This window comes from Oratosquilla oratoria, chromosome 12 (genome assembly GCF_046742065.1).
Source record: "Oratosquilla oratoria isolate Oo_2021 chromosome 12, ASM4674206v1, whole genome shotgun sequence".
NCBI classification, from domain to species: Eukaryota; Metazoa; Arthropoda; class Malacostraca; order Stomatopoda; family Squillidae; genus Oratosquilla; species Oratosquilla oratoria.
In genome coordinates, this window is record NC_134788.1 from 39,882,531 (window position 1) to 39,906,789 (window position 24,259).

The window sequence follows — 24,259 nt, forward strand, 5'->3', positions numbered from 1 at the left end:
GACTACATACGGGATTCTTTCATCAATGGTTTGCTCTCTCACACAATCAGGTATCGACTTAAAAAAAAAAAAAAAAAAAAAAAAAAAAAACTTTGGACCTAAGTACGGATGTTGATCAAGCCAGGGCACTCAATGTTGTTCAGGAGACCTCGAAGTCTTATTCTCGTTTTATTGTCTCTGGTGTAAGTGCTGCTACGAGAGCCGAACCTGTTCGCACCGATGATAGGACCTGTGCTACTGTAACACCTGAAACTGATTATTCTGCTTAAAGCACCCGTGCTACTGCCAATTCAAGGTCCCGATGTTATTTCTGTGGTGGTCCCCGTCATAATCGTGGACAGTCCGGTAAGAAACGTCACTTGTCATAAGTGTAATAAGCGGCAACATTTTGCTAAAGTGTGCCAGTCCACTACAGTTTCTACTTCTGCCTCCACAAGGTCTACACTGGCAGTCATCTACACTTCTCCGGGACTACAGTACTATGGTGAGCAACTGTGTATGTTTTGATCGGTAACAATGAAACAACCGCTCTTATCGACACAGGGAGCACTGAACCTTTCATCTCACATAGCTATGCCAAGAAGCACAAATTAAAGGTTGCCCCAGCGACTGGAAACGTATATATGGCCTCTTCATCACTCATGTCTCCAAGGGACACTGCACGGTTGACATAAATTTAAAGGGTGAGTTCTACTACAATACGAGGCTTTCTGTACTGCCAGACTTGTGTTGTGATGTCATTCTTGGTCAAGACTTCATGAGCCAGCACTCTAGTATTACTGTGGACTGTGGCGGATCCAAGAAAAATCTCCATCTAAAGATTGTGCGTAATAGAGTATCTGCTCCTGAAGGTTGCCTATTCTCTTAAGTTTTTATCCAGAACTTGTGTTTAAGGAGCTTGGAAAACCTTGTATTTATTTCATAACCATTTGGCTTGTTAATGATTACCAATTTTTATTTATGTAATAATTTGCGTGTATGTGAAGTCACTGTGGCATCACGTATTCAAGATATCATATGTATATACTAAATACAGAATTAAACTAACCTACAATAAATTTCTTTCCACATTTCCCAGATCTACCAATAAGCCATCATCTCCTGGTGCTTTTCCACATTTCATACAACTAAGTCATGGGTACCTTCCATTTATATTGCTTTGCCAGAAGTCTCCATATCAGATTGCATTGAAGAAAACAGATGTTTAGTTACTGTAATGTATTTACTCCTAAATTTTGAATATGTTTTATCTTTAAAAATATATAAAACATGATCTGATTAGCATGCATACACCAAGGGCTCTTTCCCCCTTAACAAAGAGGTAGGTAAAGTCAAAAGGCATAATTTGAGGGTCCTCATGGATGACAAGTCATCCCTGCATCTTGCCCATTGCCCTGAGTCAGAAACGATGCAGCAAGACAGAGCAAGCACATCCACAGCAAGGTCTGGTTAGCAAGGGGTCAAAAGATGTACTGAATACATGCTTAGTTCTTGTATATTAGCATACATCTCAGTGGTGGCTCATGTTTATATTTACCAACAGCTAAATCTTGTTTGTGTTATGACTACCAGGTAATAAGTATAGACCGCTTAGTTTAATGATAGTTAAAGAACAGAAGTCAGTGCTCATAGTTGCCTCTACTCTGTTATACTGTCTGTACATGTACAAGATATTGAGTGTTTACATTCTGGTATGCTATGTCATCAAAAAGACCATTTCAGTGATTCACTATTCTTGGGAAAAAAAATCTCTTGTTTGGTCCTTTGATGCAAATTGTTGAATTTTCTATCATGACCACATTAATCTTATATCTCTGGATTATGTCACCCCATAGTATTTAGTTAACCATATCTATTTTTCAGTAATGTTAAACCATTAACACAATGTGTGTTTCAACAGTTCATTTAATGATTGCATTCATTTCATTGGAAAATTACACATTTGCAAGATGACTCAGGCTAGTTGGATATAAAAAATATGTGCTGGTCAACACAATTTTTTGGGATGCAGGGGTGGTTGTCCTGTACAGTGAGTGCAGCTAAAACAACACACAATCTAACTTAAAAGTTGGGGTTCTCTTTTACACAGTCATGGTATACCAGTATAAACTGTACAGTACTGTACTCATATTCAAAACTATTTATAAATACTTTCACAGAATGAAGTCAATTACTCATTCTGAAGAATACATTTCCTTGTCTACATCATGATCTTCCACTTTAACTTCTCCCTTCACATCTTTCCCTAAATCATTCCTCCTCATACAATTAATATCATCTGGAGAGACCAAGTTCTCAACAACATCAGGAGGTTTACAGTTGAGCAAAAATGACTTCAAAGGATCTGCCTGAGAAGAAGAAAATGTATTACAACTTGGTTCCTTCAAAAGACTTTCACTAGAGTCTTTCATTTGAAGAGAACCGAGATTCTCTACATAATAAAGCTTCTCAGTACAAACTGATGAACTAAGAACCTTGCCTTCAACATGCCGTTTTGTGTGAGTCTTCAGATTCCATGCTCGTGCAAAGGCTGCATGACACAGGGTACACTTGAAAGGCTTTGCACCCGAGTGTGAGCGAAGGTGTTCCTTGAGGTAATGTAATCGAGAAAAGGCTTTACTACATATAGAGCACTTGTGCGGCTTTTCGCCTGTGTGGATGAAAAGGTGTCTTTTTAGACTTGCTATATGGTTAAAGGTCTTATCACAAAACGAACACCGGTGAGGTTTGTCGCCCGTGTGCACCCGAATATGAGCTTGAAGACTTCCTGCTTGAGAAAACGTAGAATTACATACGGAACATTTGTGAGGCTTTTCCCCTGTATGTGTCCGAAAGTGCACCCTCAAGTTCCCTGCATTCAGAAATGCAGAACCACAAATACAGCACTTGTGTGTTTTTTCACCTCTATGTGCTCGAAGGTGTGTTTGTAGAGTTCCTGTCCGTGCGCAGGTAAAGTCGCAATCGGAACATTTGTACGGTTTTTCTCCTGTGTGTATGCGAAGGTGTCTTTTCAGAGTTCCCGCTAGAGAAAACGCAGCACTGCAAACAGAACACGAATACGGCTTTTCACCCGTGTGTATGCGATGATGCCTTTTCAGTGTTTCTGCCAGAGAAAACGTCGACTCACAAATGGAACATGCAAAACGTTTTTCACCCGTGTGCACCCGAACATGTGCTTTTAGATTCTTTGAGTGAGTAAATGCAGAATTACATAATGAGCACTTGTATTTCTTTTCACATGTGCCAGCCATAGTGTTATACTTTAATTTCCTGCTTTCCTTTGTGTTCTGACCAGATGTATCATACTTTCCTTCTTCTTTTTTACTGAAGGAGAACCACTGTACAGATTCTCAACAGGAACAATGAATGCATTCACTGAAGAGAGGAAAATTCTAATGTACACTTCTGTAGAGTTGACTTCCTTCCACTAACTCTCCTCCTCATCCATTATATTCATTGAAGACCATCCACATAACCTCTGCATCTGAAATTAATGATAGGGCATTTGTTCCATGTAAGAGCACATGACTATACTAAATCTAAATGTTATCCTGTACCCATGGACCAAATATAGTGTGAATATTATGGTCATGTCCATACAAAAATGTATAAACATGCAGATGACAAAACAAACACTCCCAAGTCTAGCCTCCAAAAATCTGTATTCCACCTAACTCACTCAGACATCAACCCAACTGAAAAATCCCTTCTATAACAAGCAAGAACCATGTTGGCATGACTGTGTTCACGATGTCACCCAGGATTAAAGCAGCACCGACAAAGAACAGGCCTGGCCACAGACTGATACTAACCCAAACCAGATGCAATCACCACACACAGGGAACAGAACACTTTATCCCAAACTGTCCAACTATTGACCCAAAACCCAATATAAGAACATAAGAATGAAGGAGACTGCAAGAGACCTTAAGGCTTACACAAGGCAGCTCCATATCCGTTACCATCTATCATCCCCATCCATAAAGTTGTCTAACAATTGATAGTTTCAGCACTCACTACATCATTACTAAGTCTATTCCATTCATTGACCACCCTATTAGTAAACCAATTCTTGCCTATTTCCTTCTTAAATCTAAATTTGTCTAGTTTAAATCCATTACTGCGAGTCCTGCCCTGTTGTTTTAATATAAACAAGATATCTCCTTGAGTGGCATGTCTGCTAATCTGGTGGTTCTTATTAGTTACCTGGGAGCCATATGCCTCCTACAAGAGACGTGGGGCAATGATTTGATAAGACCAGTGGTTCTCAACCTGGGGTACTTCAGGTACCCCCAAGGGAAACAAAACCTTAAACCTGGGGGGTATGAGACATGATAGTCAGTGCAATGGTACTGCATATTTGCCATGAGAAGGCATAATGTGCATTCATTGTATCCTACTAATTGGCTTTTCTAATTTGAAATAAAAAAGTACTTGTGTTCAGTAATTGAATATATCTACTTATTTCTCAGCAAGGTTGGTACAGAATCACTAATCCTTTTCATATGTTTGCATTGTATTGATATTGGATGGGGATATGAGAAATTTTCCTGAGATATCAAGGGGTAAAGGCACTGAAACAGGTTAAGAACTACTAGATTAAAGCTTCAATATGACTGGGTGCTACATTTTTGGAGAATAGAATAATGTCCATAATTAATCATTCACAAGTGTACCTTAAGGCTGAGTTTGAAGCTAAACAATTAAATTAAATTAGGCTAGCCAGTGGCTTTGGTAATATAACCCACTTTCTTCCCAACTATAATGTTAGATTGGTGAAACTAGGTTACATAGAGGCTTTGACCAGAGATAGAATTGATATGCAGAGTGAAAATCCCTTAACTTGGTAAGCCATTTCAGTTTAGCAGTTATTCTAATCTCATTATAATACCCCTCTTTTGCCAACCCATCCCTGTAAAAAAAAAAAAAATATATATATATATATTATATATATATATATATATATATATATATATATATATATATATATATATATATAATGTATATAATACCAATAATACCACTTGGAAAATAAAATGAAAGGTGACCGAAAGTTTTCATCTATTATTACACATTTGGTGAATCACATGTTTTTGTGATTTATTCGCATATATATATATATATATATATATATATATATATATATATATATATATATATATATATACATGTATATGTGTGTGTGTGTATGTATGTGATTATATTTTGCAAATCCTTCACACCAATGCTGAAAATCACTGGGAAGATGAGACATGATACAAATATTCTCATCTATTAAGGCATTTTCAGTGGAGGGGGGATGAGGTGGAATGGGTGGGAGTGGATTTATGCCTATTGACTTTGGCTACCTCCCTTGTAAGGGAGAAAAATTCCTTTGTATATCTATTTAAGACATTTTCAGGGAATACAAAGACTTTAGAAATGGTAACCCACAGAAATAACAAGAATAAAACAATATTAGAGACAAAATCTTATGCAACAGCAGTCTAGGTAACTGCCTGTAGCATTCGATTTTGGGTGGAGGTAACTATACTCCACACCTAACCTACTTGAGGCACCACCACCCCCTTCCTCAACATTTTACATATTTGTTGTTTTTCCTTATCAAGAAAGCACTCCTAGATTGCAAGTGGGTTACAGCTTATTTCTATTAATCCTCATCAGGTGGCAATTCATTTTAATGTTGCATCCCACCATGCACTCAATTCTCAGTCAATAGCAAATACGTGTATTTTTATTATAATAAATCCTTACCACATATTCAAAATAAATTAATCTGAATGATAATTATAATAGTGAACTTATTTCGAATCTTATGACAAAAATAAACAAAACATCTCCTAAGAGAGTACTTGAATGTTCAGGATTCGAAATGCGAGATACTTCACATGTACTGGTAGGTCATAGTTTTGTGATAAATACAAAAAAGTGTGCAGGCGTTTCTGTAACTTTATTCTAGTTGCAAATGAAAGTAGTCACTTTGTGTGTGTTTTCTGTGTATTGTCAACTGTGTTGAAGATATCGTTTGTGTAGTACTAATTTGCAACTCTATTTGCATGCTGATTATAATGTGATTCTTTTTTAGACAAAGCACTTTCACGGTGCTCATAAAAACGTAATTACTACATAAAGAAAATCAGAAAATAAATACCGTCGTCTTTAGCCCTACTAAATACCATACAAGACGGGGATACGAGCTTAATTCGAAATTAGAAAGCAAAATATATACAAAATATCTACCCTTGGTAGTCAGTTTGCATGATGAAAATGATAGAATAAATCTGAACCTATAAAAAATAAACAAATAAAAACAGAAACGATACCCAAAATTTACCTATAAAAAATTTAATTCGTCGCCGATAAATATCCCGGGGACAATGACATCGCACAGAAATGTAGGGTAAATTAAAGGGTAGGGAAAATGAGGGACAATAGAAATTAAAGTAATTAACATTCCTTTTTGATTGGAGATTCGTCCTTTGGATAGTCACGAAAATCTCTAGAATTTGACTGTAGTCAATACACCATATATGATCAAAGATGATGTGTATGCACCTAATTGTATATTTACCTGTTTGTAGTATACGGGAAAGAGCAACATTCTCATTTTCTAACATAGACTCAAATTCATGTACGGTTCCAACTTATATATATATATATATATATATATATATATATATATATATATATATATATATACACACACACACACACACACACACACACACCGACTCGGTGACATAGTTGGTAGAGCGCTGAACTGGAAAGCAGAAATGCTCCCAGCACCCAGTTCGAATCCTGCCCAGGGCCGAAAGTATTTCGGTATCGCTGTGCCTCGGGTCATTACTCTGACTCTCGTGGGCGGGGAGTTGGGCGTGTGTGTGTGTGTGTGTGTGCAAGGTCATAGCATTACCCATAGATCGGACCTACGAGCTCTGAGCTCTCTTCCAGGAGGGAAATAGCTTCGATCACAAGTCCAACACGTGATCCAAAAGACCAAGTGAATACACATGTGTGTATATATGTATATATATATATATATATATATATGTATATATATATATAATATATATATATATATATATATATATATATATATATATATATATATATATATATTATATATATATATATATATATATATATATATATATATATATATATATATATATATATATATATATATCCTTGGTTTCCAATTATCATATTTAGTTTTGTTTGAGCTTGGGCTATATCACCTAAGCTATTCCACATATTTATACATCTATACAGAAAAAAAATCTTCATATTCTTTCGGCATGTATGTGTGTATGTGTTCGCGTATGTAAATGAGGAAATGAGGTTGCATATTGAAGATTGTTTCATTGCGAGTATTTTCGCACATTTATCCTGTCTTATTCCTGTTTACTTAGTAGGTTCCAGTTATTGCCGACGTTTCGAAACTGCTTGATTTCGTTTTCAGGGTGAAGTGTGTGATGTGAAGGGTGGGTAATTTATATCGGCCTAGCTTGTATTATGACAATCTTTTCCCAGTTATAATGTCATTTATTTTTTTATTTTTCTCTGAGGGCCACAGTGGAAATAAGTCTTTTGACTTTCTGTGCCATCCTCGGATATGCAATTGTATTTACCATGGATAATATGAGTATTACATTTATTGTATTTTATTTTATATATGATTGAATCAGAATCAAATCAAATCCTTAGGAATTACAGAGAATGTGTGATTATGTCGTCGTTGATTGGTTGTCATGGGCCTGGTCATCACGTCGTCAGTCGTCTCACAGACAGCTAAGAGCCCGTACAAGGTCTAAATATACAGGTCAGACCGTTTGAATTATTGTGCGCAGCTTCTGACGTCATTAGGCTGGGTCCGTTTTCTCTTTGTGAAACACTGAAGAAAACTGTGAAACGCCAAGGAAGACAGGAACTATAATATTCTATATATTATATATATATATATATATATATATATATATATATATATTATCATATATTATATATTCATATATAAGACAGGAACTATAATATTTTATATATATTTATATATATATTTTATATAATATTTGTCAGAATATAACTAATTGCGTGGAGCGGTGCGAGAGAAGGCAACGTCTTTCCCAAACGACGGACCAGCTTCAACTGACAGCTATAGGACCCGCGAACCCCACTTTGAACAGCCAGGTGACGTTCACGGGCCCGCTGCGCCAACTCCCTCGAAATTCGGTCGGAAGTGGTTAGACCTGTTATTCCTTAGATCTTGTCACAGGCAGCTAAGAGCCCGTACTTGCTAAGTTCTCAGTGACGCCTCTCCCCACCACCCTTCCCCTTCACCACTTCCCTTACTGCCTATTATAGCTATTGGCTTGTGAAATAATTAAACAGATTTTAATTTTTCTTTATTTAATGTCCCTATTGCAGAAAGGATAAGAGAAAAAATATTTCATGTTCTGTTGATTCTGACGCAAAATTTGTATGTTACGGTAAAATATTTAGGGCTCCTTTGACCCTTGTTATTATTATGATTAATTTGTCAGCCTTGTGGGCGGCATGTCCAGACTAGAATTGCCGCCCCCAGGACTTGTGCCCCCCCCTCCCCAATGTGAGGGCCCAGTTCACCTGGGCATTTATAGTAGAATGTCTAGCTAGGTAGGAAACGGATGAGTATAACAACGAATTTCCCCCTGACTATAGCGAAAATCTCCCACCTGAAACAGACTCACCTTGAAAGGACTGGTTTACATTTAACATGGCATGAGGTAAGGTTGCAGAACCACAGACAATTCGCCACGTTCCCTTCGCGATTGTCACCCAAGTCAGCCACGTTGTGACACCGATCTAAAGGAGGCAAATACTACCGCCAGCAAATGGGTCGGGAGATAGCGCAATAATTGACTTCCACAAACAATTCACGATTATTCCGCCCTGTCTTTCATGGTTATGTGTAGGTGTTATTCTTTTCTTTTTAATTGTCTATATTCTTGTCACCGCCAGGCATCGTGACGACCGTATACACAAAACCAGCAAACGCCGGGAACATCCTAAATGGCGAAAATGAGTACCTTTCACTGTACTTGCCACTGTTTTTAGTCATTTCAGTTTCCTTGAGAGGTAGAGGTCATGTTTGTATCGGGGATTTGTCTAGTATGACCATTAATTTGACTGTTAGGGTCTGATAATAGGGGGAAAGCGACATCACACTGATGATATTTAGGATGCAGACGTCCTGATTCGAGTCAGCCATAGTTCTAGCTTATTCAAGTGTTAGTTTTAACTGACCATTTACTATTGTTGTACTGGGCTTTTGATATTCTATGGCTGATTGGTATAAACCATAATTCAGGCAATTTGCTATTACTGGCTTTTGTTTTGATGATCTGTTCTAGCTTATTGAGATGTTAGTTTTAACTGGCCATTTGCTATTATTGTACTGAGCTTTTGTTGTTCTATGGCTGATTTGTATCAGCCATAATTCTGGCGATTTGCTATTACTGCGCTTTTGTTTTGATGATCTACATGAGAGTTCTAAAGATGGTTTATGTTTGATGAGGAAACCTTTGTTGGTTCTCAATAGACGATTGCCTGTGATACTCCAGGTGTTCTGCTGGCTAGTAGGCTTGTCAACCCTTCTGGTGGTGTTCAGTTGTGTAATAATGTGTTTGTATTCCTTAACCCATTCAACTCCGATGACAAGATGTCTTGTCATTTGGTCAAATAAAACAAAAAATCATAAAACACCAAAATGTTTGATCAAACACCAGAAAAATATGATGTCAATCCTCGCTTCGCTGCGAGCGAAGCGAGGACTGACGTCATATTTTTCTGGTGTTTGATCAAACATTTTGGTGTTTTATGATTTTTTGTTTTATTTGACCAAATGACAAGACATCTTGTCATCGGAGTTGAATGGGTTAAAAAAAATATATATATATATATATATATAAAATGTTGAGACATTCTGACAGGTTGAACGTAAGCGGAGTATGAAACACAGGAGTCTTAGTCTTGAGTTTATTCCTGACTAGTTTCGCAGGTATGCTTTTTCAAAGGAATGTTTATTCCTGACTAGTTTCGCAGGTATACTTTTTCAAAGGACTAGTTTCCTGACTAGTTTCGCAGGTATGCTTTTTCAAAGGACTGTGAAACTAGTCAGGAATAAACTCAAGACTAAGACTCCTGTGTTTCCTACTCCGATTACGTTCATATATATAAAATGTTGCAAATAGGAAATTCTATACACATGACAGGAAGAATATGGGAGAAAAAGTAACTCGTTTAATCGTACAATGAAATGTTTATTTACTCCGGAATGTTTACACATTACGACGGCAGAGACTTTCCCTGGTTTTAAGCATATTTGTTCTTCTACCTTGACATGTGTCTGAGGATTCCATCTCCTATATAGTATGACTTATTGAGAGGTTACTGTACATCAGTTATGGATGGAATAAGTAGCTACACTAACTTATTTGTTGATGACAACAAGATCATGAAGAGTAAAAATTCGAGAGGAGTGTTGACTGCTGCAAGAACACCTAGAGAAGGTTTGAAAATTAAACTCAAGAGTGGAAGATGAAATTCAACATAAGTAATACAAAATTTAAAAAAAGGACACAAGTGAAAGAAAGAGTTGATTATGGATAATCTGTTGCCAGAAAAACACATAAAGAGAATAATTATAAACATAAGAGTAATATAAAAAAAAAAGTGATGAATATGTGATAAAAAAATATGTATATAGTAATTCCCGCCCCCCCCATCTCTTTCTGCATGAGGGAAGAGAGGGGTGGGGGTCGCTGATTAAGTGAAGCAGCCTTGCTGTGGATGTGCTGTGTCTTCCATTGCTTCTGACTCATGGCAGTGGGCTGGATACAGGGATGACCTGTCATCCATGAGGAGCTGAGAGGAAAGGGCGGGGGATGGGACTGGGTATATGCCTTTTGACTTTGGCTACCTCCCTGGTAAGGGGGGAAAAAAGCCCTTGGTATATAGATAGAAATATAATCCTGCACAGATTGAAATATGCAATGGTAATGTGGTCACTACAGTGGGGAAAACAAAAGTATGAAGAATGTTAATTCAGTTCTTTGCATAGGAACAAATCTGAAATTACAATCCATGAGGTCATACATGAATTTAGAGCAAAGTTTCATAAGTGGTGATGATAGAACAACTTAATAATAGCTCCAATCCTGTGAATTACAATTAAGTAATCACACATATATATTCATATGTATTTACACGTATGTATATTTCCACATTTACAGTACATATACTGTATACATAAATCTAGGTCATGGATCAATTGCTGTAGCTACTCTAATGTAAATCCATTGCATGTTTCATCCAGGATCATCAATCCAGCAAAGATAGTTCCAGCCTCCCTTTCCCCAATGTGCCAGAAATACATGTCTTACAATCATGGAGAGAGTAAATGCTCACTGCAAAGCATACAAGCTACTAACTAAAATAAATAGATGTATAAATAATAAATAAAAAGAAGTCAAAGATGAAAAGAGGAAAGGTCAGTGTCTCATGGTTAATGCCACATGAATCTAATGATAAAATGTTTAAATTAAATTCAATACCACAGTTACTAGCCATGCAATCTTCCCAAATGGTCTCCAATGTATTTCAGGTTTTTTTTTATGCGTCTATGAGATCTATGGAATAGCTTGGTTTGCTACCTAGGAATTACTGATAGAGTTGGATTCTAGCCCTTGTGAGGAGCAGGTTACATCTGTTTATTGTAGCACATTATGAATGAAAAGAGGAAAAAAAATTATATAATATATATTTGTTGCCTTAGGGCTCACTGGGTGGAAAACCTGCAGCACCACATTGGCTGGCAATGGTCACTGGGCCCCCCCCCACAGATTGCTATACTAAAGAACTTCATGATGTCTGTGTTGTATTGGTGCAGGACTGTTTCTGTGTCACCGAGCAGTAGGGGGAAACAGTCACCAGCTGTCAGTTCTCTATGTGTGAAAAAGTGTTGGCAATACATATGAAGTTGACAGAGATCTTGGGGCCCAGTCTGAAGACCAAGTGTCAGCCCTCCAGGGCTGCACCTCCTTATGGAGGTGAAGTGGTAATGGGTTTTGAAAATGGGCAGCTATGTTGTCCATCTTGCAGACTACTACAAGCAAATACCCATCATTGGTCCATACATATATACGTACATATAAAACATTTAAGATAATACTCTTGCATGAATGAGCATATGAGTTTTGAGACTACTGTTTTGTGTGAACCTGGATCCACACATCTCGCAGCGGAAAGGTTTTTCTCCTGAGTGGGTCCTCGTGTGCTGAACGAGATGACATTTTCGTAAAAAGGCGACACCACATATCTCGCAACGGAACGTTTTCTCCCCTGTGTGAATTAGTCTATGCTTCCTAAGATAATCTTTATGCGAGAAAGCAGCACCACACTGCTCGCAATGGAAAGGTTTTTCTGAAGTGTGAGTCACAATGTGCTTCTTCAGATCATCTTCCCGTAAGAATGCGGCATCACAAAGACCGCATTCGACGGTTTTTTCTCCGGTGTGGACTTTCATGTGTCTTTTGAGATGACTGGTGCGTGAGAATGCGTGATCGCAAATGTCACAGTGGAAAGGTTTTTCTCCGGTGTGGATCCTAATATGATCATTCAGATCACCTTTTCGCGAAAAAGCAGATTCACAACGGTCACACTGGTACGGTTTTATCCCAGTGTGTGTTATGGCATGTATCTTAAGATAATGTTTTTGCGAAAAAGAAGAACCACATATTTCACAACGGAACGGCTTCTCTACAGCATGGGTCATGAGGTGCTTCTCTAAGTGATCTTTACGTGAGAAGGAATTATTACATATCTCGCAGGAGAAAGGTTTATATCCTGTATGGGTCTTCATATGACGACCAAGACTGCTTTTTTTTGAAAACCTAGCCTCACATAACTCACACTGGATGGACTTCTCCGCAATGCCTGCCATCAGTTGAATTAATTCACTTCCAGCCATTGTATACTATCCTGGGAACCTTGTCTAATAGAGCTTGGTTCTTGTTGCCCTGCCAAATAAAACAAATTATCATGGTGATGCAAACAATATTAACAAGTATACACACTGTTGGTGCTATACTTAGATCAATATAAATAATGGGTTATTCCTACAACAATCAAACATAGTATAAGGTGTCAAAATAACACACACAAATACTAAAAAAGAATAACAATGGGAATGGGTTAGTAAGACATTTAAGAACTTATATATCTAGAACCATGAGATAACATTAATCTGACTTCAAAGATAAAGTGAATGACCACATGTAACAAATGATCCTAGAATATCACTATTGCATTCTTGCCAGTGCCATCTCCCCTACCAAACAGGGATGACTAGCCCACTTGTTTCCAGCCAGAGGGGAAAGTACCAGACTACCAAGTAGCAAACTGCGACACACACATGCCGCAGATCATGGTTTGACCTCTGGCTTTCAGCTCTCTGCACTGACATTGCAGATAATGGCTACTAAGGATTACAAAGGCGGAGCATGCTGACAGGAGACCTTTTGGTCCATATCTAGGTCGGATGTGAAAAAAATCATGATAATAATAATGAATAAATAAATAAAACTATAATAATGTAAATTTCAAATAATATACATAAATGAATGCATAGGTATAAACAAACAGGTAAAGAGTAAATAATAATAAATTGACATATAACTAATAATAAATGAGAATCAATGACAAATGATAACAAAACAAAAACAAATAACATAGAATAAATAATAATCATTACAGCATCTTGCTTAGGTGTTTATCTAAATGATTTTTCCACACCTTTACTTACTCAATGCCTCTTTGACCTTTTGGTCCATAACTAGGTTAGATGCAAAAAAGTATGATAATAAATAAATATTATATAAATAATAATAAATTAACTAAATGAATAGGTAAAGTTAAATAACAAACAGGTAAATAGTAAATGATAATATATGGACAGATAATAATAGATAATAATAAACAAAATTAATTAATAACAATATAACTGGTGGCCACTGGCTTCCTGCTAGAAACAACTGAAGCAAAAGATTGACTGAATGTTATGGCTTCCACATTACCTATCAATATATGGTATTAGTCAATCGGCAAGTGTATGAAATAACTCAAAAAATTTATCTGTCGTTCTAAATGGAGGGTTGTGCTTTAATGCGAGTGACAACGAAAGACCGAATCCCTTCTGAACACAATGTAGGGTACATAGACCCACCTATCCTTTAAATAGAAGAGTAAAAAGTAGCACTTGTATTTTTTCTGGTTCTTACCGTCGTCTGCAGATATAGGAGTACCCCTCTCTGGGTACGAGTTATGAAAGTCTGGTTAGGCCAATGACTTTAGTAGTTTCCCTGCAAAGAAATTTGGCAAGGTTAGGTTGTTTATTGTTCCTAATAGGGGTTGTAAGAATGCTGCTCCTGAAATTTGCATTTATTAGATTACTATTTCTTCTTTTAATTTTTTCCTACTGCACATATACAGAATGAGTGCAATGTTCAACAATATGAGTGTAGATACACATGCATGTATGTATGTGCATGCACACACATACACACACACACACACACTTCTGACATATAGATAGGTATGTCTCAATGATCTGAAGAAATATTTTTTCTATATATATATGTATACATAATCATACTTGGAATAGCTTAGTAACATAGCCCAAGATGGAAAAATACATTAATTCAAATCTGAATATGATAATTGGAGATCAAGGTTCTAGACTAAGTTGGAAGTGTATGTGAATTTAAGGCTTTTAGGTATTGAAAGTAGGAGACAGGACCCAACTACCATTGTCCCTCTCCTGGATACTAGGTACAATTAAGTAAATGTAAACACAAACACACACTACCATTTGGTATATATATTATATATGTATATATATATATATATATATATATATATATATATATATATATATATATATATATATATGTATATATATATATACACACACACATGTTTATCCATATATTTATATGTGGGTGGGTGGGTATGTGTATGAGTGTATGCATATATGCATACATGTGTGTTTATGTATATATTGTTAGAAATCAATCTATCGTTCATAATTGATTGACAGTTATTCGGGGGAACATTCCAAGAAAACAGGGAGGGGTATATTTCATATAACTTATGTTTAAACGATTGTCTTGACTCTTTAAAACATATTTATTTTCTTGCATATCATTCATGCATGAAGACTTCACAGTGTCATATTCTATCCAAAATTGACATTATTGCAGTTTTCAATTTACGTGTAATTACTATTCTTTGTTTAGTTACCAACTAGGGTTGTCAGAAATGAATACAACACCTTTTACAAATATCAAAACGATTCTCAGATATATTTCCGAGTTGTCTCTAAGAATTAGTTTTACCTATAAAATGAAATATTGTAGGTGTCCTTTCGAAGCAAATTACTTCGAATTTCAATTCCAATAGCCTCATAAAATTCAGGGCTAAAATGTCTCTTGCAGAATTTAACCAGTATCGTCTGCACAAAACAATCTTATAAACACCGCTCAGGAATTCCCTCGACTGAGGTTTAAATATCCCTAAATTGTTCATTAAATTCCCCAGAACCTATAAAACCATTGTTATCAATAGATTATGTTCGGATTAATTATGTATATTTAGTTATTAGATCAATTATTGTTTTGTTCAACATCAGTAGACACCATTTTCAATGGGAAATATGTATATAATCAATAATTCGCGGCAAAATAGGTGATTAACCTTTTTTACTTATTTATGTAGTATATTTATTCAATATAATTTATTAATAATCAAACGAGTAAAAAATATTTACGTATTCCCTTATAAGCACTTGGGAATGTCTACAACATTTACAAAAACTATTATTTTCCCGGGTTACCCTATGTATTCAGGGTCCCAATTCTGAAGACAGCCTGACATATAGAAGGCCCATAATTTTACCTCGTTACTTATTCACCTTGTATTGTCATGTACAAGAAAAATGTAAATCACAAAATACTCAATATTTAAAATATTTCAGGTACGTTAGTTAGAATTAAGAAAATGACAAGAAAAAAGTAACTGGTTAGTGGTTAATTGTGCTCTTAGCAGATATAGGTAATGACAAATAAATAATCAATATTCCTTACTACTGTAGAAATTGCGTGATTAGTAGCATCTTGCCCATTGCATTGCATTCAAATAGTAGGAGAACTTTTTAAAATTGGAAGTTTATCATCGCCTAACATACCAATTAAAACAAAACATGGCCATTCAAAGCAAAGTGCATCAAGGCGCGTGAAAGTAATTGACGATAGATAAGGATAACATAAATCCACAATTGTATACTGTGATGGCATGGCATCAAATATAATTTTCGTGCAACATACGTTTTTTTTTATTTACATAGCTTTGTTTTCTCAAATAAAATTTCATTACACAGAAAATTCCCTCCAGTTAAACAAATATTGCTGACAATAAAAATGAACATGGAATCTATCTGAACTCCCGTTCAGAATATATGTATATATATATATATATATATATATATATATATATATATATATATATAATTTAACCCAATTGCTGGTTGTGATGTTTATGTCGACAAGATGAAGTCACTTGGTGGCAGCAAAGAAAAATCGAGACTTGCACTAACAGGATTTATACGATTTATCATTCCTAGGACTTGCAGGGTTTTGTTGTATAAAAACACCTATTGACTTCCAGAACAATGTCGACCTGGATGTCACGCATTTTTTAATGCAAATTATGAATATTCACAAAACGTGCAGCACCAATAATGAATTCATGACCTAGCCTAACCAATAGGCCTGTTTACACGGCGCTATTTTGACACTAGACGCTAGCTTCATTGTTCGCTTTTGAAACGATAGGCGCGAGCGGTAAAGTTGAACATGTTTAATTTTATCGCAGCGTCAAAGAGTTGTTGCGAATTCATTATTTTAGTCGCTAGTCTAAAGCGAATGAAACTATCGACATTTTATGAATCTTCATAATGTGTGCATGTCTAGTGGATTCGTTATCTGTGAGTCCAGTTATGAATTCATTATTAGTTTTGCACATTTTGTGAATATTCATAATCTGTGAATATTCACAAAATGTGCGGGGCAGCTTTATTCACGTGCAGCAAGACAAACGAAAAACTAATTATATATGAAACAACTGTAATCTAAACTGCCATTCCCAACACGGACTGCATTTCCCAAATATTACCGGGAGGCAGCTATGAAATGTATAAACCAACAAGGTTACCAGCAATGCTAAACAGGTGTCTTGCTATGTATAGTAATATAAAAAGAAAATCACAGTGTATCCGAATTAACCTGAAACTCACATTGGCACTGCGGGTCATTGTAATTTTATTTAGTGTACTTTTAAACTGTTGAGATATTTGAAAGTTAAATCTTCCATACGAAGGTATATTTCATTCTAATCCACACCCAGGCTGATACCCCTTTCGTCAACAAATTTTAATTAAATTGTGTGGGCAACCCTGAAGTGATGTGATATAAAAACCTTCTATCATTATATTTCATATTGAATGTAAGCCTTTTTCATCTCGATTAAATGTAAACCAACCTCTCGGTGTCTGTGAGATTCCTAATGGATTCGACAGGGAAACTTTTAATTTCCATGAAAAACAGTTTACTGACCAAAACGTACATCCTACTATTTGTTGTAGAATACATATATAGACAACGAGGATGACCAGAAAAAAATAGTTACCCCTGAAATATGATTCACTTAGTCGAATATAAACAAAACGGTAATGAACAAGGAAGTAGTTCATAATTTAGAAACCTGCAGGTACTTTGGAGTTTTTAAAGTGCAAGGGGGCCACAGAATTTATAAATACCCAGGGTAACTACTTACGTCATAAAAGATGTGGGAAGAAGTATTTGCCACAACTCTTCAGAAAGCGAATGCTGGGTCTGTTATACTGTGAAGCATAATCGCCAAACGAAATATCGAAAAGGTATCTCATGTCTTACTTGAGGCAGTAAGAAATCAGCCCAAGAGAATGATCGACCAGTAAGTCGATAACATAATATCATAGAAGTTGAGGAGTAGTTAATCCAAATCCATAATTTCATATATTAATCAGTTATCAATACATTCAATGTTTAATATGTAGAAATTCTGCTTGTTAGACTACCGCTGTATTGTGTGAGTAATGCCATTATTTCCATGCTCAAATATAGATGTCACTCACCACTCATTTTGAGTTATGGCCATTCTATATATCAATTGGGGCACCAGAGGCTGGATGAAAAAAATATATATATGGAACTTGTAGCTAAAAATATAACATAGTATGAAAGCTGATTTCATATGGCAGCTTTGCATCATTCCCAATTAATGAAGCCAGTAATGAACCTAGCCTTGTGTAACTAGACTGTTTAGTAGATTAGTTGAAGAGCTTGGCTCATGTGTCTGGAGAATGTCAGTTAACCTAACCTGGTAGCTAAGTCTAGATCCACCATCTTCCAGCCACTCCATATACACTAAGAAATTAGATGAACCCTCAACAGGTACATCATAGAGGAACAGACTCAGTTTGCTTCCCCATCCCTCCCATGCTAAACACAACAAAATGTTATCAATAACTTCCTGTATATTCAAAATAAGGTAATTTGAACATGTGGTGATGATAAATAGATGCTATGTGTAGCACTGGGAGAGGTGGGGATTGTGGATGGGACTAAGTTATATTACAACCAGATTTTGTATGCTTAACACTCACCATGCAGTTGAGGAAGAATGTGCTATCTTAACTGCCCAGTACACATTTATTTCAGATAAGTATCTTCCCTGAGTGATCTGTGGGCCAAGTCAATGGCCATGGCTGGATTGCTAGGAACTGTAGGTCTCCAACAAGAGACCCAAAGCTTATCCCAAAATCCAAATATGTATTGATTGGTGTGGCATTACTAAAACTATTGAAAAGTCTAGGTATGTCAAATTCACTTTTTCTGATATAACTTGAGGTGATTATGTTTTGTATTCAAGAAAGTTAGTTGTATTGGAATATTTTTGTTTAAGGTAGGGTGTTTTATTTATTTTTTCTCCACAGCTCAGTACCTTAAGATTTTAAAGTGATTACAACAGGCCCACTTGGGGTTACGATGAACATAACTATGAAAGTAGTGCATTGATCATTTCAAGAATTAAGAACTCTTTCTATATCTTCATATAAAGCCATTGATATTTCCATTGATATGGATGAGGTTAGGTTTGGGAACTTTTAGCTTTTGGGTTCTGCCTATCTTTTTAAAGATAATTTTTACCACCATATTTTCTACTTTACTGACAAATATTCAGGTATAACTGATTCCCTTTAATGTTATTTTGATAGTATATAATTTTCATTATATTTTTAAATTATCAGACATCAATTCATTTTTTTCATAGGCCTGGGGTTGAGCTCAGTAAGATTACCATCTATGTATTTCCTGTGTAAGAGACATTTTGGAAGGAATAAGAGTTGTTAAAGGCTAATAAGTTTATCCTCTAAAAACTAATTTGTTCACAAGGGCTGCATCATTTTTCCATCTACATACAACTATTCTACACTCACAGTAATCTTTTGCCCTATCACCACTTCACAGACAATTCTCTTTTAACTATTGCCCCCTTTACCCTGTTCATCCACCTCATTCTTGGACTGCCCCTCAAGTTCCGTCCATTTACTTTCTCTTTCCTTAATACTGCTAGCCTTTCTTCATTCTATTCATGTACTCAAAGCATTCAAGCACTCTTTCCAACTTTCAGTCCTCACATTTCCTGGCCTTGTAACCACCTTCATAGCTCTTATAAATTTTTATCTTAAAACACATTTAGGGTTTTCCTTTTTGCCTCGTTCAACCATCAATAGCTCCATGTAATCCCATGGACATAATTACTCTTTCATAGAATCTTCTCTTTGCATTCATTTCTAGAGAGGTCAATAAAAGGTGCCTGTTTGTGGTGGTCCTGCAAAATAGACAGAGCTACCCATTTTCAAAACCTATCAAACCCATTCATCATCTCCATCACAAGATGCAACCCTGAGAGGCTGACACTCAGTCTCTGGACTTGGCCCAGGGTCTCTGTGAACTTCAACTGTATTTTCTACACATTTTCATACAAAGAGGGTTGATAACCAGTGATCGCTCCCCTTATACTTCTTTCAGTCAGTGGCACATGATAATTAGAGCAAGAGGAGATATAGCCCAAGGTAGGACCATGCATGAATTCGATGCTAGGTATGATAATTAGAGAATAAGATACAAGGCCCTATGAGTGTTGTTCTTTTCCAGTACACTACAATTAAGTAGATACAGTACCACAGTACAGAGAACAATCCAAAGTTTCTTTCCTGAGATATCTGTGGGAGGACCCGAGGACTGTTGCCAGCTGATGTAGGGCTGTAGGTTTCCAGTCAGTAAAGTTTGAGGCAGCAGTTCTTTCTAGGTATATGGACAGCCTGAACAGTTGTCTATGGAGCACTAAAACCCCACACAAATTGAAGGAAATTCTTCTACTACATGATTAGCTCTGAATTTGATGTGCCTCACTGCAGAATGGTACTGCACTCACATTCTGGAAACATCCATAGACCAGGTTAATGAGTGATATTGAAGGCCAGTTCCAATAAGACAGGATAACTGCACATACATTTTGTGCATCACTTCAGTATTTGGAAAATTTCTGTGCTTATTAGATAATCTTCCATAGAATCTGGCCCACTGTCTAGAATATCATACTTAAGGTATTATTTTTATTAAAACTTCATTTAATCCTTTTCCATGATACAATAACTTTGTGGACACCCTATATGTCCACTGAATGTTAACTACTATTTGTATGGAAAAAATAATGAGTTTCTATTTCTTTTGTCAGGGCAAGGATTACCAAACTTTTATTGGAAGAGCTACTCTTAGCATATGTTGGACGTAAGTAGTCACTCGTATGATGACGCACCCTGTAGAAAAACCTTTCCAATGTGAGCAGTGTGATGCTACTTTTACGAAGAAGAATAGTCTCAACCAGCACAGAAGGATCCACACCGGAGAGAAGCCTTTCCCCTGCGAACTATGTGGCGATGCCTTCTCACGCAAAGACTACCTTAATGACCATATAGTGAAACACATAGGAAAGAAAGTTTTCCATTGCGAGTTGTGTAATTCTGCCTTCTCGCAAAAACGTAATCTTGCTCGTCATAAGAGGATCCACACTGAAGGGCACCCTTTCCATTGTGAACTATGTGATGCTGGTTTTTTACAAAAAGGTCATCTTAGTAAGCATATGAAAATCCACAACGGCGAGAAACCTTTCCAGTGTAGATTATGTGATGCCGCATTCACAGAAAACGGTAATCTTATTAAGCATATGAGGGTTCATACTGGAGAGAAGCCTTTTCAGTGTGAGCTGTGCGATACTGCTTTCAAAGAAAAGGGAAGTCTTACGAATCATATGAGGATCCACACTGGAGAAAAACCGTACCAATGCAACCTGTGTGATGCGGCTTTCACCCAGAAAGGCGTACTTAGTCGTCACTTGCTGATTCACACAGGAGAGAAACCATTTCATTGTAAACACTGTAATTCTACTTTCTCACGAAAAGGTAATCTAGATCAACACATGATAACCCACACTGGAGAAAAAGCTTTTCAATGTAGTCAGTGTGCTACGGCTTTCTCATTAAAAAGTGCTCTCAATCGACACATGAGGAGGATCCATGCTGAAGAAAAACCGTTGTAGTGTGAGTTATGTTTTGCCCCTTTCCTACAAAATTACAGTCTCAAGGTTTGTAAGTGCCCAAACAAGATTTTTAAAGATTTTAACATTGTATGTTGCATTATATAATGAATTTTGCATTTTAACCAATTGAGGGACCTGTCTGAAATGTTATGATAAGCTTGATAGGTATCTGAATAGAGGAATAATGACAACAATTTAAAAGCAATATATATACATATTAACTACAATGTTTACTAACATTTCTCCTTTCATTTCAACTGATTTTTTTAAGTGAACACTCATAGTGATTATATACTTGATTCATTGCACTGTATTGAAATATAAAGAAAATAATAATAATAATACCCAAGCATAACACTGTACAGTACAGATGAAAAAATTCCATATTACTAAATGTTACTGTGTATTAAAATCTTATGTATATAAAAGATACTAAGGGCATTTTGTTTTAGTTTACGTCACACTTGAAACTTTAGTATATATTATCATGAAGGTGATGTGCTATATTTTGACAGCTAGGTGACGAGCTTACAAGTTGTATCTAAAGTGAAAAGACTGAATACTTTGACACAAATACACATGAATACAAACACAACCTGGCATGTGGGACTGCAAGTTGTCAAACAAGAAACACCTGTAAATAAAAGTAGTTGTTGCCCTGAGTTTCACAAAGTTGAAATCTGCAACCTTACAGTGTCTAGTAGTTGTCCCTGGACCCTCTCGTATATTTTTCACTGTTGTAATTGATAATGCTTTGGACATGCCAAACAGTGGTGTCACCAATTAACAAGTAGTTTGGCCCCAGCACATGGTTCCCCATGCACAAACTTTATCAAAGTGCAAACTATGGTCATGACCATGCAGCATCATCATATCGCATAGTGCATTTCTTTAAATATAAATTCCTCTGCTTTCAAAGCTCAAAACATTTAAGCTACTGAGATGCTGGAATCCAAGTGAGAACCAAGATGGCTGAACCTGGAATCACATGCAAACCACTGTAGTCCACCAGCTGGTGTGACACCCCCCTCCCCTGTTCTGATGTTTCCAACCTAGCAGTTTTAGTAAACAAGACCACAAACACTATCTCAAAACCTGATTCCATCCAGTCAATTCCCTCTGCCCATTTCCAATATGTTGTCAATCAAAACATACTAGTCCATTGCATCCTCCCACCCAGCTCTACCCCCATTTACTCCATCCGCAATACCTTCTTGGCACCCAAGGAAGAGACACAGCTCCCCAGCTGAAATAAAATGAGCATACAATGTCATAAGTATCACATCTGTATCTCCACCTTGAAGGTACCACTAAAGTGGCCTCATTCCAAACATTTCACCTCTACCCTCCCTTCCCACTGGAGCTTACATTGCCTCAAAATATGAAAATTAAGCCAAGATCCATCCCATCCTTACATCAACCCTGCATGGCCCTGTGACATGCGGTCACCCTGGTTTCTTAGACTGCTCAATGCCCCCAGACTTAAATGTAATGAATAATAACTGGTCAGTCTCAAAATTCTGAATCTCTAATCCCCAACCCATAAAAAATATGGCCTTTAGAATATGGACATATCTACCTCCCTCAACCACCCCCTTACCAAGAACAATCAAGCAACCCCAATAATAGTATCCCTCTCCTCTCAAAATGCAACCCATCAATTGAGACACACCTGACAGTAGCAACCACCCCTCCTCCATCACCCTCCTTTAATGCACCCAATCCTACACTGGAACTATCAAGCACTAAAACTGAAAAAAAAAAAAAAAAATCCTTCAGGAATCTGAACCAACTTCACCTACCTACAAGAAGCACAAATAGGTCCATGTGCACCTCCCCATTTAAGAGGTTATAACTTTTTTTTTCTGTCCTTCCATCTTTTCTCTCAAACCAAAGGAGGAAGAACAATCCTAGCATGTCCAGGTATCTCATTATTACCACTCAGGCTCCATTACAGCCAAACTCTTCCTACATTACTGACTTACCATCTGTTCTCTCCATCAGAAGATATCACTTAAACACCATCTGATCTCCTCACAGTACCCTTTCACCTTGTAGTAAGGGGACTTAAATGCTTGACCCCTTTACAGAGACAGTACCACAAATCCAAGTAGTAGACAGATAACCTCTTTACTTTGTGCTTATCACTACTTTCTCTAAGTTCTTTCCTTCCCCTTCTGAGTTTTGTATATTCATTTTCTAGCTCTATATACTTCCTTTGCTTTATTGCCTCTGACTTCTCCATTTTCCCCCAAAGTACATCTCTTAGTTGCCTTGCATTTGTTGTTTAACCCATCTTTTATGTGACTGATTTCCCCCACTAATTCATTCATAATGAGTTGTAGAAGTTTAGCAAAATTTTCTTTTCTTCTCTATTTCTATTGTATTCTTAAATACCTTACAGTCTCTCTAAAACAGTTTCCTCAAACATGTGAAATTTGTTTTCCCAAAATTGCATGTGCCTTGT

The 24,259-nt window shown here is 36.6% G+C and overlaps 3 protein-coding genes across 10 annotated transcripts in view; 1 reads left to right on the forward strand and 2 right to left on the reverse strand.

Moving 5' to 3' along the window:
- Nucleotides 1-379: 379 nt before the first annotated feature.
- LOC143031485 (uncharacterized) lies at nucleotides 380-15,559 on the reverse strand. 2 transcript variants are annotated; one of them, XM_076195393.1, is made up of 4 exons: nucleotides 15,429-15,559; nucleotides 14,313-14,393; nucleotides 12,946-13,052; nucleotides 380-3,484 (listed from the first exon to the last, which is right to left on the reverse strand). In XM_076195393.1, the coding sequence occupies exon 4, from the start codon at nucleotides 3,249-3,251 to the stop codon at nucleotides 2,175-2,177; it is 1,077 nt and encodes a 358-aa protein (XP_076051508.1). In that variant the 5' UTR covers nucleotides 3,252-3,484; nucleotides 12,946-13,052; nucleotides 14,313-14,393; nucleotides 15,429-15,559; the 3' UTR covers nucleotides 380-2,174. The 2 variants fall into 2 exon arrangements, with proteins under 2 accessions (XP_076051508.1, XP_076051509.1); XM_076195394.1 differs by lacking the exons at nucleotides 12,946-13,052; nucleotides 14,313-14,393; nucleotides 15,429-15,559 and adding an exon at nucleotides 4,207-4,316.
- The window catches only part of LOC143030346 (uncharacterized), a 33,056-nt gene continuing 19,078 nt past the window's right edge, over nucleotides 10,282-24,259 (reverse strand). Inside the window, exons 6-10 of the mRNA XM_076193499.1 lie at nucleotides 23,003-23,038; nucleotides 21,435-21,591; nucleotides 20,376-20,537; nucleotides 18,508-18,629; nucleotides 10,282-13,009 (exon numbers count right to left, since the gene is read on the reverse strand). Of these exons, the coding sequence (XP_076049614.1) occupies nucleotides 12,194-13,009; nucleotides 18,508-18,629; nucleotides 20,376-20,537; nucleotides 21,435-21,591; nucleotides 23,003-23,038 (1,293 nt within the window). The 3' untranslated portion in view covers nucleotides 10,282-12,193. The remainder of the gene's footprint in view (nucleotides 13,010-18,507; nucleotides 18,630-20,375; nucleotides 20,538-21,434; nucleotides 21,592-23,002; nucleotides 23,039-24,259) is intronic.
- LOC143031486 (uncharacterized) lies at nucleotides 17,691-22,251 on the forward strand. Of its 7 annotated transcripts, XM_076195401.1 has the most exons (4): nucleotides 17,822-18,081; nucleotides 18,849-19,002; nucleotides 20,223-20,266; nucleotides 20,932-22,251. In XM_076195401.1, the coding sequence occupies exon 4, from the start codon at nucleotides 21,001-21,003 to the stop codon at nucleotides 21,790-21,792; it is 792 nt and encodes a 263-aa protein (XP_076051516.1). In that variant the 5' UTR covers nucleotides 17,822-18,081; nucleotides 18,849-19,002; nucleotides 20,223-20,266; nucleotides 20,932-21,000; the 3' UTR covers nucleotides 21,793-22,251. The 7 variants fall into 7 exon arrangements, 6 of the variants coding, with proteins under 6 accessions (XP_076051514.1, XP_076051513.1, XP_076051516.1 ...); XM_076195399.1 differs by lacking the exons at nucleotides 17,822-18,081; nucleotides 20,223-20,266 and adding an exon at nucleotides 17,691-17,815; XM_076195398.1 differs by lacking the exon at nucleotides 20,223-20,266 and having other exon boundaries at nucleotides 17,785-17,856.

Coding starts and splice junctions, on each gene's coding strand:
- LOC143031485 (XM_076195393.1), bottom strand. CDS start 3,251: ATGGCTGGCACATGTGAAAAGAAATACAAGTGCTCATTATGTAATTCT.
- LOC143031486 (XM_076195399.1), top strand. CDS start 21,001: ATGATGACGCACCCTGTAGAAAAACCTTTCCAATGTGAGCAGTGTGAT.